We start from the raw sequence: 11,812 nt of genomic DNA, 5'->3' as shown, positions 1-11,812 counted from the left end.
CAAGTGTTAGTGATAGTTTTAACTTAATTTGCTCAAATTTACTTCCTTGTATTGAGATATTTAGCTTAGCCTCTATAACTCACATTTTCTGTATTTGAATCTATAGATAACTGATGGAATGAAAGAAAAGTGATAGGGTGAAAATCAGGAAAAGAAACAGGTTTTCTTTCTATAAATTTGGCTGAGAAAGGGAAGATTGATTTAGATAGTAGCTTTGACTAGGGGAGCTCCAAAACACACACACACACACACACACACACACACACACACACACACACACACACACACTCTCTCTCTCTCTCTCCTCTCTTCTCTCTCTCTCTCCTCTCTCTCTCTCTCTCTCTCTCTCTCTCTCTCTTCTCTCTCTCTCTCTCTCTCTCTCTCTCTCTCCCCCCCTCTCTCTCCCCCCTCTCTCTCCCCCCTCTCTCTCCCCCCTCTCTCCCCTCCTCCTCTCTCTCTCTCTCCCCAACTCCTCCTCCTCTCTCTCTCCTCCTCTCTCTTTCTCTCTCCTCCTCTCTCTCTCTCTTCTCTCTCCTCCTCCTCTCTCTTCTCTCTCCTCCCCTCTCCTCCCCTCTCCTCTCTCCCCTCCTCCTCTCTCTCTCTCTCTCTCTCCTCTCCTCTCTCTCTCCTCTCTCCTTTCTCTCCTCTCTCCTTTCTCTCCTCTCCTCTCTCCTTTCTCTTCTCTCCTCTCTCCTCTTCTCTTCTCTCTCTTTCTCTGTCCTCCTCTCTTCTCCTCTGTCCTCCTCTCTCCTTCTCTCCTTCTCTCTCCTCTCTCTCTCTCTCTCCCCCCACCTCTCCTCCTCCTCCCTCTTCCGTCCTCCCTCCTCTCTCTTCTTCTCTCTCCTCCTCTCTCTTTCTCTCTCCTCTTCTTTCTCTCTCTCTCCTCTCTCTCTCTCTTTCTCTCTCTCCTCTCTCTCCTCCTCTCTTCTCTCTCTCTTCTCTCTCCTCCTCTTTCTTCTCTCTCTTCTCTCGCCTCTTTCCTCCTCTCTTCTCTCTCCTCCTCTTTCCTCCTCTCTTCTCTCTCCTCCTCTTTCCTCCTCTCTTCTCTCTCCTCCTCTTTCCTTCTCTCTCTTCTCTCCTCCTCTTTTCTCCTCTCTTCTCTCTCCTCCTCTCTCTTCTCTCTCCTCTCTCCTCTCTCTCCTCTCTCTCTCGACTTTGAGAAAGTACTTGAAGTTCCTTAAAGGAGAGATTCTCCTTCAACCCTGCCTCAGTGAGAGACTACCTCAGGAAATCAGATAAAGGGGTTTATCCAGGTGAGGCTGGTTGAGTCCTGAGATAAAAAATTCCAATCCTATTCAATTAAAGATCTTCTATTCAATTCAGCTCATGCTGTACCCAGCCCCATCAAGAGCAACCCCCAGCTTGTAGCCAAGGCTTATAAAAAGAGCAATCTTAAACCCTCTCTTTGCAGAGGAGCTAAAATGCCAAAGAAACTCGCTTTCTTCCTGACGTAGCAAACTCTGCTGGAATATTCTCTTCCAGAGCTACCCTCTTGTGGTGTTCTTCTTTAATATAATATGAAGGTTCTCTCTGGAGCAGGTTTCTTGGAGAGGTTTTTCTGGAGGCAGCCTTTGTATCAGTTCAGATCAATAATCACCCCAAATGCAGCCAGGTATTAAAAGTTAAGATCTTTTATTGCTTCCTCCAAAATAGCCCAGTTAGTTTTCTTGGTAGCCTCTTTCCCTCCTTGGTTCCAAGAGCTCCCTCCGAATGTCTCCAAATCCAAAGGTTTGTCCTTCAGCCTCCAGCCAGCACAGAGGTGGAGGGAATGGATCTGACTCCTCTAACTCAACTCTGTCTCCAGCCAGCACCAAGGTGAAAGTTGGAATGAATCTGTCTTGCCTCCGAGAGAGGGCTTCTGGCTCTCAATCTCCCAGAGTGCCTCTTTGTCTGTCCCAGAGTGCCCTTGGCCCTGGGAGCTTCTTGCTTATATGCGCTCTCTAAAGGTATGAACACAAGCATTGTTTCTATCACTTCCACTTAATACCTTGTTTCAGGTTCTGGCCCATAACATCTCTTTGTAAGATCAGATCAGTATACTGAACCATGTTAAATTAGATAATTATTGTCTCTATCAACTCTAATGACTCAATAGCTTGTAAGGATTCTAACACCCTCTTATTATCCTCCCCTATTTCCCTATAGACGGGATTGCTCTAAACTTTACTTATTTACCAGGATTCCTCCACTAAGGAATTCAGCCTTTCTATTCTTGCAATAGCTTCCCAATGCCAATTATAAACCTCTTTTATGAATCTAGGTTTTCGGTTTGTAAATTCCTTTACAGAGAACGTCTGTAGCGCCAGAAGGGAGTCCCCAAAACTCCCTACGCATGTGCCGAATCCCAAACCTCTCCATTTGGTTCCCTGAACCCCGAACCTGACACTAGACTTCATGTTGGAATCTTTACAAACTTTACAAGCCCAAGGTTAATGTCAAGCCATCTGTGGTTAAAGTCATTTCAACCCCTAAATTGGCCACCAACGCAAGGCAGCTGAGTAGGAGATGGAAGTCCAGGCTGAAGAGTTCCCATAGTTTTCCATCTGTTCGTTTACCTTTCTTAAATCACTTAACATCCTCCATTTCCCAGATTTCTTTTTTTATAATAAACACTGGGGAATTCCAAGGACTTAGAGAAGGTTGTAAGTGCTCTTGGTCAAGCTGCTCCTATACTATATCTAATAAGGCCTGAATTTTATCTCTTGTTAAGGGCCACTGTTCTACCCACACTGGTGTAGGACTATTTCTAGACAATAAGACTGTTAAAAGGACTTTTAAAATCTTCAGGAATCATTGGATTTCCTAACACAAGATGAGACTGTTTTAATTCTTGAAAAACCAGCGAGAATCATTGAATTCCTTGAGATGAAAAATTATTGATGAGACTGTTGCTGTACTTCAGAGCTTACAGGAATTATTGGATTCCTGGCACATGAACTAATGGACAATGGAATCCTTTTGGACTATTTCTAGGACTTATGGACATGTATAAATTTTCAGGTTGATTCATGTTATTTGTTACATTACTACTAGCCTGTGTTATATTGCTATGTGCTTATGTATTTTATGTAATTGCAAGAATCATTGGATTTCTTGAGATGAAAAATTGTTGAGACTATTGCAGTACTTAAATTTTCATGTTGATTCATGTTATTTGTTACATTATTATTAGCCTGTGTTATATTGCTATGTGCTTATGTAAATCATGTGTAATGCCTCCCATATTGATGGATTTATGTATAGCATGTATATCTGTTTCAAAGTTCTGGCCCATGATGGATTTATGTGTACCTGTTTCAAGTGAGCCCCTTCAGAAACCTGTTAATCTGATTTGATTTCCTATTTCCTTTGGTGCTTTCATCTCCCTTCCTAAGGTGTCAGGGAAGGCGTGATCACCTTTTTTGGGGGGTTCTCACCTCCTTGAGAAGTCAGGGAGGTCATGACCACCCTATGTTCTAAAACAAAAGAAAGGGGGAAATGTTGGAATCTTTACAAACTGCTAACTCATTAGAGTTGATAGATTATTGATCTGATCTTACAAGAAGATGTTTTGGGCCAGAACCTGAAACAAGATACTAAGTAGAACTAATTAGTACAATGCTTGTGTTTGCACCTTTACTCATTGGAGTTCACAAGTATGCCAGCTTCACAAAGTAAACTATGTAACTTTGTGAATTCACACCTCCCTTAAAGCTCTTAGGGCCAGAGAGCACTATGGGAGAAACCCATAATCCCTTTCTCTCATATCCCACAATTCCTCTCTCTCGTATAAAAGAATCAGACAGAAGCTCTTGGATAGATTTCAGCGAAATTACGCCAGAAGCCTTCTCTCCGAGGCAAGAGAGATCTATTCAAGAATATTTTCCACTTGGCTGGCTGGTGGTGGAAGAAGAGTTTTCAAAGGAAGAAGCTACGAGTTGAGAGTTCAGCGGAAGATTGAGAAGGCTCTCTCAGAAGCACAACCAGACCTCTGTGGTGGCTGGGCTCCTGCACCTCCCCCACTGAGACCAAGCTGGTCTGAAAGACTCACCAGAAAGCTAGCCGAGCCCCAAGTGAAGGAGACAAGAGATCCATTCCATCTTTGTGCTGGCTGGAGACTGAAGAAAGCAGAGGCAGAGGCTGAAGGACAGAACCTTTGGATTTGGAGACATCGGAGGGAGCTCTTGGAACCAAGCAGAGAGATAGGCCTCTCAACCAACCCGGCTATTTTGGAAGGAGAAAATAAACGTTTGTATTTTTACCAGCTGGCTGCATTTGGGGTAATTACTGATCTGAACTGATACTAAGGCTGCCTCCAGAAAACCTTCCTCGAGAAACCTTCTCCCCCAGAGAGAACCATCATCTTATACATTATTTTAAAGAAGAAAAAAAAAATCACCACAACTTCACCATTTAACTCCTGACCACCAGAAATCCTAATCTCATTTTGGTTCCTTGAATCTAATATCACTTGGTTCCCTGACAACCCTAAATCTAGACCTCATCATCTTTTGGTTCCCTGTCCAAAAGGAACTCCAAAACCTAAACCTCATCAGCTTGAGGGAGTGGTAGAGAAAAATAATAGAATTTTTAAAAGGATGAGCATATCCTTGCTGTAGGGAAAGAGCCAGTCATCGGGGAAAGAAGAAAGATCAATAAATTGAGGAAAAGCAGGAGTCGAAAGTCGCCCAATACTAAATGCGATACTTGGGCTGGCTTTGCTAGACAAAGGGGCTGGATCCAGGCAGAGAGGAAGGGTCTCTCTACTGGGCACTGAATGTCCATCACACGTGCCCAAGACAAGTGACAGGTAGCCTCGGACAGGCGCGGAGCAGCCCAGTAGCCAGAGTAGGCGTCTTGCAGCCAGAAAACGCAACAGGGAAACGAGGAATTTTGAGAGTCAGCTCCTTGGCCAACCACGAAGGGCGGCGCAACAAAGGGACACCTGACAGCCAATCGTCTGGGAGCTCTCAGCCCCGACTTGTCTCCACCCAATGGAGTGTCAAAACGCCATCATCCAGTGCGATCGTCGCCCGCCTAGATTCCCGGGTCGTGTTTTTGGCCGTTGGCTGTTGATTACTTCCACTAAGAGGATGAGAGCGGGGTCGAGGGGCAGGGTTTGAGGGGCGGCCCCAATAAGGGGCTGGGGCAGGCCTCCCTCGTCAGCTACCCGGTCGCCTTTCCCCAGCTTTGGCCTGCGCATAGCCCCTTTTCATTCACGCCTGCGCTGAGAGGAAGGGGGGGAGGGGTTGGGCGTGGTGAGGGAGGCGCGCCTGCGTAGACAGAATCCCTTCCTCAGAGTCGCGCCTGCGCAAAGGTGGCAGGTTGGTTCCGCAAAAATGAAGTCGCTACTGGCCTTGTGTGCTGTGCAGGTGACCCGGTACCAGACGCTGGCTTGCCGAGCTCTGGCCTCCCTGCCTCGGGAACTGTACCCGGCCTTATTCCGGGCCGCCTTCATGAATGGCCGAACGCTGGTGCTGCAAGCGCTAGTGCAGACATGGCCCTTCCCGTGCCTCAGCTTCCGGCAGCTGCTCCCACAGCCCAAGCAGATGGGCTGGCCCGAGAAGCCCCGCAAGGAGAGTGTACAAGCCGTGATCTTGGCGCTGCTCGCGGCGCCGCGCAGGTAAGCCAAGCTGGGACAACTCCCTGGCATGGGGAAGGGAGATGTTCTTTCACTCCAAGCCGCTGTGAGCCCTGTAAATTCCTCTGTAATAGAGAGGGATATCACGCACACATACTCACATCAGAAAGCCTGCTTTCTAGGGTTCTGTCCACAGAACACACCTACACACCCCACACACACGTGTAATTTTTTTTTTTTTTTTTTTTTTTTTTTTTGCGAGGCAGTTGGGTTTGTGTCTTGCCTAGGGTCACACATTTGAACTCGGGTTCTTCCGATCCATTGTGCCACCTACCTGCTCGCTCACAGAATATATTTAATAAGTGATCCTTGAAAGAACCAACTAGAGGGGCAAAACAGGAATTGCGTGTCACTGATGTCATGTGCTAGCCCCTGGAGCCTTCCGGTTCAGACTCTGAAGGGTCAGGGGATAGTTTTGCCAGTGGCTGCCCGAGGAGGTGGTCACTTTGGCCTTTGGTTTGGAAGCTTCAAGCTTCTAATAAGCTGTCGTACATGGGGTAACTGAGGTATCTGCACAAATTATCTAAAGGCTTGTCATTCCTGAGGCATGTCTCTTTTTTTACACTTATATCTGTGCTTTCCCAGTAGGGAATCTAGCAGCATGTAGGGGTCTGACCAACATTCCTTTTTCATGGGGATGAAAGGAGGAAAGGGAAAGGGAGCCTGATTTGGTACTGCCAAATTAAGGACTGAACCAGGGCAGAATCTTAAGTCTTCCTCAAGGGCATCTTATTGCCCACCTTCTTAAACTTTGGTTGGTGACCCCATATGGGATCTCATAACTGATTATGGGAGTTGTGAAATTAAGATTTATCAGTAAATGCTTTATTTGATACCTGTTTTATATATCTATCTACCTGGGATCACATAAAAACTTTTAGTCCCCAGAAAAAAGGGCACAGACAGGGTTGTGAGTGGGATAAGTTTTAAGAAGTCCTGATCTGTTCATTTACTTGTGGAGGTCTTCTAATTGGAGAGGAAATTAGGGAGATCTTTTCTTCCACCTATATAATAGTTGGCATTTATATGGAGCTTTGAGGTTTGAAAAGCACTTTATGTCTTAACTCCTTGGATCTTCCCTATTACTCTGTAAAGTAGGTGCTTATCCCCATTTTTACAGATGAGGAAACTCAGGCAGATAGAAGTTGACTCAAACAGGGTCACCCAGCTAAGTGTCAGAAGCTTCTCAAAATTCAAGTCTTCCTGATTCTAAGTTTTGTGTTTTATTCTTTGCGTCACCTATCTCTAAATCCTTGATGTTGTGGGTTCAAAAATCTATGAATCAACTCACTTCACCAAAGACATATCAGTCCAACCATAACTTACATAATAATGTGAAGGATTAATTTTTAGATGACAGCCTAGAAGCAAGGTCCAGTTAGGTTATAAGAGTACATGGAAGCTTGGGTAGTGGTAGTGGTTATGGAGGAAGGGATCAAGGTTTTGTGGAGATAGACACGGTTAGGACCTGGCAACTAATTAAACCTGAGGAATTGTGGAACTGGAGATCACTGACAAGAGGTTTATTGGTATTCATGCTGCCTTGAGGATGACTGAGGTGTGGCCACATTCCTTATTTGATTAGTGTGTCTCTACTTCTAAAGGTTTCACACACCTTCTCCCTTTTTAGGGATCTGGCTATCAAATGGAGGATGGAGAAAACTTTAAGGAAAGAAAGGGGTTAGATCTAGAATCCTGAATGCAACAAAAAAGGCAGGCAAGATGTGACTGACCAGGGATCTACACACCTAGACAGTAGTGGGAAAGTTTTAAGTACTGGGAGCAGGACCTTGAGCTAGATAGATATTTGAGGAAAAGGGCTAGTTAGGCCTGGAGCCCCAAAGTCCTGATCTTCCCCTGGGACATCTGCCAGCCCCAATTTTCTGTCCAGGTCATGCTCTCAGCCTTTCTCTCCTTGCAGGAAGCCTCATCTTCGAGTGTTGGACATGACTGGTTTCCTGGATGCCAGCTGTGGACAGGACCCCACGACCATGAGCATGTGGGCTCGCTCAGTGGCAGTTGCAAGGACTTGTCTCAGTGCCCAGACTCAGGCCAGGGCAGCTCAACGCTTAGCCAAACGCCGCAAACTGGAGCCTCAAGTCCCTGTCGCTAGTCCTGTGGAAGTGCACACTGACCTGCTAGTGAACCGAACTTCTTACAGTGTCCTGAAGGAGGCTCTCCTGACCAGCACTTGTGGCCCCCTTCGCCTTCGCTGCAGGGACCTTTGGGCTGAGGAGCTGTCAGGTCCTAGCACTGTAGCTCTCTTGGAGTTGCTGGATCCAGTGTGCCTGCGCCAGGTAGATCTACGCTTCAACAACTTGGGACTTTCAGGCCTGTGTATGGTTGTGCCCCACATGGCCAAGTTCACCCACTTGTTGAGCCTGAAGTTACAATACAGTAATGTGGATGTGCGGCGGCTCACCACTGAAGCCGAGGGCAGCTTCCAACACTTTGTTTCTGCGATTGGACAACTGAAATGCCTTAAGGAACTCAACATGGGTTCCTCTCGACTCTCAGGACGCCTTCATCAGCTCCTTAGGTAAGTGGACCTAGATTCCCCCAAACGATAGGTTTTTAAAAATTAACTATGGGAGAGGGAGAGGCACATAAGAGGCCCATGAGTAGAGCTGCAATTTGATGTTTACTGTATTGTTTATGATTTACTTGACATTGCCCGTAAGTGCTTGGGGCTCTTGTTAGGGTAAAAGCTACCCCAAGTAGAAGTTTTGGTGTTTGGGGAAGAGAGGAAAGTAATTAACACAGTAGGAAAGGGAAATAAATCCCCTGGGTATACAGCTTGGGAGGGAGAATTGGGTATGGACAAAATGGTCTAGAGCTTGGAAAAGGGGGGAGAGGGGGGTGGTCAGCACAGCAGGAAGGGTTAAAATCATTGAGGAATGCTAGAATGGCAAGTACATACATACATGCCTTTTCCCCCCTAAAGCTATATTTTCCTAGGACCAGTGCCTGGCCAGGGAGCTGGCAAAGTAGAGGGTCTTAGAGGTCACGGTCAGGGTAAGAGTATAAAAGAATTTTAGCCTGGCGCAGCAGCCATGGGGGCCTATGTATCTTGGCTTCTAGTTGAAGAACTCCTATTAAAATGACCAGTGCCTATATATTTCTCTGCAGCGGCCTACAGGGCCCTCTGGAAAGCCTGGAACTTCCCTTCTGTGCCCTTCTTTCTGGGGACTTGAGTTACTTGGCCCAGAGCCCCCATGCCACCCATCTCAAGAAGCTGGATCTCAGTGGCAACAAACTGTCTGGTGACCTTCTGGGCCCCTTTCAGAAACTACTGAGGGAAGCCTCAGCTTCCCTGCTATGTCTGGATGTTACAGAATGCCAGCTTATGGATGTCCATCTTGTTAGTATCTTGCCCACTCTATGCTCCTGTACTCACCTCCGCTACATTGGTCTCTATGGTAACCCTATTGCTAGTGCTGGACTGAAAACCTTGCTCCAACACTTACAGGCCTTGTCTGAGCTTCAGCTGGTGGTATACCCAGTCCCTGTGGATTGCTATAAGGACCTGCCCTGGCCTCCAACTTCAGCCAGTCTCTTAGAGGGTACTGTGGATGAAGAGAAGCTTGGCAGTGTGCAGGCTGAGCTGCAGCAGTTGATAGAGGCCATACAGCGCCGTGATGTGCTGTGGACCATGGACATCTATGGCCACAACAGTTTTGACTACTTCAGCTTATAGAGTGTGAGAGAGAGAGAGAGTGAGTGTGTGTGTGTGTGTGTGTGTGTGTGTGTGTGTGTGTGTGTGTGTCTGTAGGGGAAAGAAGAGAAGTGCAGGGAGATCAAGAGGCAGTATTCCTCTGTTGTGCTATTGATGCAAGATTATCCCAAGGTGGCAAGTGCCTCTTGCTCTGAGTTTTGGCAGAACCAGAATGGACTACCTACTCAGTATGTGCTCTTATATGGGTTGTGTTTTGAAGGTTTATATTTTTCTATGCCCCTGTCCATGATGATGACATGGACATGACAGAGTTGTTTTTCTAGGCCCTGAAGTTCAACTTTTCCTAGGGGAAGAGGGGTATTTATTTGTAATTCTAGGACCCATGAGTCATTGTGCAAAACCTGAACTTTTTGGTCATGATCCCATCAGTCCACCCCACCACCTGTCACAGACGATCACAGACCACAACACGAAGAAGAATAAAGGCAATACCAATGTAAAGGTGTCCTCCATTACAAACAGTCCCCAAGAACCCAACCAACCTCCCCCTGTTCAGCATTTCCTCAGCCCTGACCCCGCTTCCTACTCCAACTTGGTGCTTTTTGAGGGATGGGGGTAACAACTGATTTCCCTACTGTTTGGTGGGCCCATACCCTGAGAGCTAAGGACATAGAGGAAGGGGGGACCTCCCAGACTCCCTCATAGGAGCCAGGTATCTGAGTGGCGGGTACAGTAGCAGGCCTGGAGTAATAAGGCATGTAGTTCCTTATAGGCCTGCTCCCGCCAGTGAGGCAGCAGGATCTGGTTATTGAAGACTCTCAGATTGGGAGTCCCCCGGCACAGAAGTGTGTAGAGGCAAGCCCAGCGACTCTGCAGGGCCAGGCGAGTGCGGCAGTTGAGGATGATGCCCCGGACTGTTTTCTTCACGCGAAGGGCTTTAAGTGCTGGCAGGTCAAGGTGGCGGAAGACTAAGCCCCGGCTCTGGGACACATCTAGAGTTTCCAGGGATCGGGACTCAAGTGCATAGGATACACCCAGGTCCTTGACTGGCACGAGTACGTGCAGGACCAGGGTCTTGAGGTTGGGCAGGGCCTTGGTCAGTTCCTGCATGGTGTCTGGGCACACCCCCTTAAAGCTCCAGAAGTATTTGAGCTCCAGGGTATGGAGTTGCTGGAAGCGCGTCAGCAGCGCCACTGATCGCGCCGACCAGTCGAAAGGGAGCTTGGCCCGGCTAAGGCGAGGTGCCCGGATCAGCAGCCTCTCCAACAGCATCTGGAAGTTGTGGATCTGATCCAGCTTGGTGAGGCTCACCTGGGTCATGCTGCACGTGCCCGGTGGGTAGAAGTCAGGCGGCTCGAGGTGCGTCAGGGTCCAGTTGAGCTCCAGGTCCCGCAGATCCCCACAGTGGACACCCTCCAGGAAGCCAGAGAGGAAGTCGGCCCAGCGGGCCCCCTGGTCAGCCAGATCAAAGCTGGCCCGGAGTCGCAGCAGGCTGGCTCCGCGGGCCATGAGGTGATAGGCATACTGGTGCACCCAGTCCTTCCAGCGCTCAAACTCTCGCGCCGACACCAGCACCACCTCGAGGCCCGATTGGAAGGCGCCCAGCCGCATGAAGTCTGCCGTGCGCCACAGGCGGGGCGTGCGCATCAGCTGGCTCCAAGCGCGGCACACCTCAGCCGCCGTGCACTTCTCCGCCTCCGTCAGGAAGGAGAAGATGTGCAGTTGGCAGTCCACCGGCAGCAGGCCGAACGGGAACACGCTACGCCTGCTAGCCCGGCCTTCCTCCCGGCCGGGGACTCCCCGAACGCCGCCTCGCCGCCGCCGTTTCCGGGGCATCGCTCCAGCCGAAGCTTCCCGCGGCTCGGCGGGGTCCTGAGATGGGGCATGGCGGGAGTGAGGGAGCGCTAGGAGCCTAGTCCAACGGCCCGTGGCCCGCCGAGGCCCCGCCCTAAGATCCGCCCCCCCTCCCAGCAGGACCCTCCGGGCCCCGCCCCTGATCCCTTCCCCTTGACCCCGCCCCGACCCCGCCCCTCCCCCTCCCGAGGCCTGGGCCCGTCGCTCCACCTCCTGTACAGCCTACCTCAGAGGGTGTGGATCCCACCCCTCAGCCCAAGACCCGCCTCACCATGGGAACACCGGGGCCGGCCCCTCCCTCCGGCCGGCCGGCCGGCCCTCCATCCCAGCTACCCCCTACCTGGTAGTTCCGGGCACGGGCGATGCCTTTTTTCTGTCGCGGCGCCAGCCTAGCGCGTCTCAGAAACCGCCAGAAGAGGGAGGAAGGAGCCAGGTTGGATCTCTTCAGGAGTCACCAGTCGGCGCGCGCACTCTGTCTGCTCTCACTTCGGAGCAGACGAGTTCGCAGCCTAGAGTGCCACCTTCCCGCCCTCTTCTGACGGAAGTGACGTAAAGCCGGAGAGTAGGGACTCTCTAAGGCTGAGAGGGTAGTGTGAGAGGCCCCCTGGCGGGGTGGGTGGGGGAACTCGGTAAAGCGGGGATGCGATTCCCGCCCATTTGGG

At 49.4% G+C, this 11,812-nt stretch overlaps 2 protein-coding genes across 2 annotated transcripts; one reads left to right on the top strand and one right to left on the bottom strand.

The window, feature by feature from the left end:
- The first annotated feature begins 3,857 nt into the window (after positions 1-3,857).
- LOC127544574 (leucine-rich repeat-containing protein 14-like) lies at positions 3,858-9,797 on the top strand. The gene is made up of 3 exons (XM_051971249.1): positions 3,858-5,602; positions 7,542-8,159; positions 8,750-9,797. The coding sequence occupies exons 1-3, from the start codon at positions 5,319-5,321 to the stop codon at positions 9,315-9,317; spliced, it is 1,470 nt and encodes a 489-aa protein (XP_051827209.1). The 5' UTR covers positions 3,858-5,318; the 3' UTR covers positions 9,318-9,797.
- On the bottom strand, positions 9,777-11,644 carry LOC127544575 (uncharacterized). The gene is made up of 2 exons (XM_051971250.1): positions 11,491-11,644; positions 9,777-11,168 (listed from the first exon to the last, which is right to left on the bottom strand). The coding sequence occupies exon 2, from the start codon at positions 11,130-11,132 to the stop codon at positions 9,996-9,998; it is 1,137 nt and encodes a 378-aa protein (XP_051827210.1). The 5' UTR covers positions 11,133-11,168; positions 11,491-11,644; the 3' UTR covers positions 9,777-9,995.
- Positions 11,645-11,812: the final 168 nt, after the last annotated feature.

The sequence above is a fragment of the Antechinus flavipes genome, chromosome 1, assembly GCF_016432865.1.
Source record: "Antechinus flavipes isolate AdamAnt ecotype Samford, QLD, Australia chromosome 1, AdamAnt_v2, whole genome shotgun sequence".
Lineage (NCBI taxonomy): Eukaryota > Metazoa > Chordata > Mammalia > Dasyuromorphia > Dasyuridae > Antechinus > Antechinus flavipes.
This window is presented reverse-complemented; position numbering and strand designations above follow the sequence as displayed.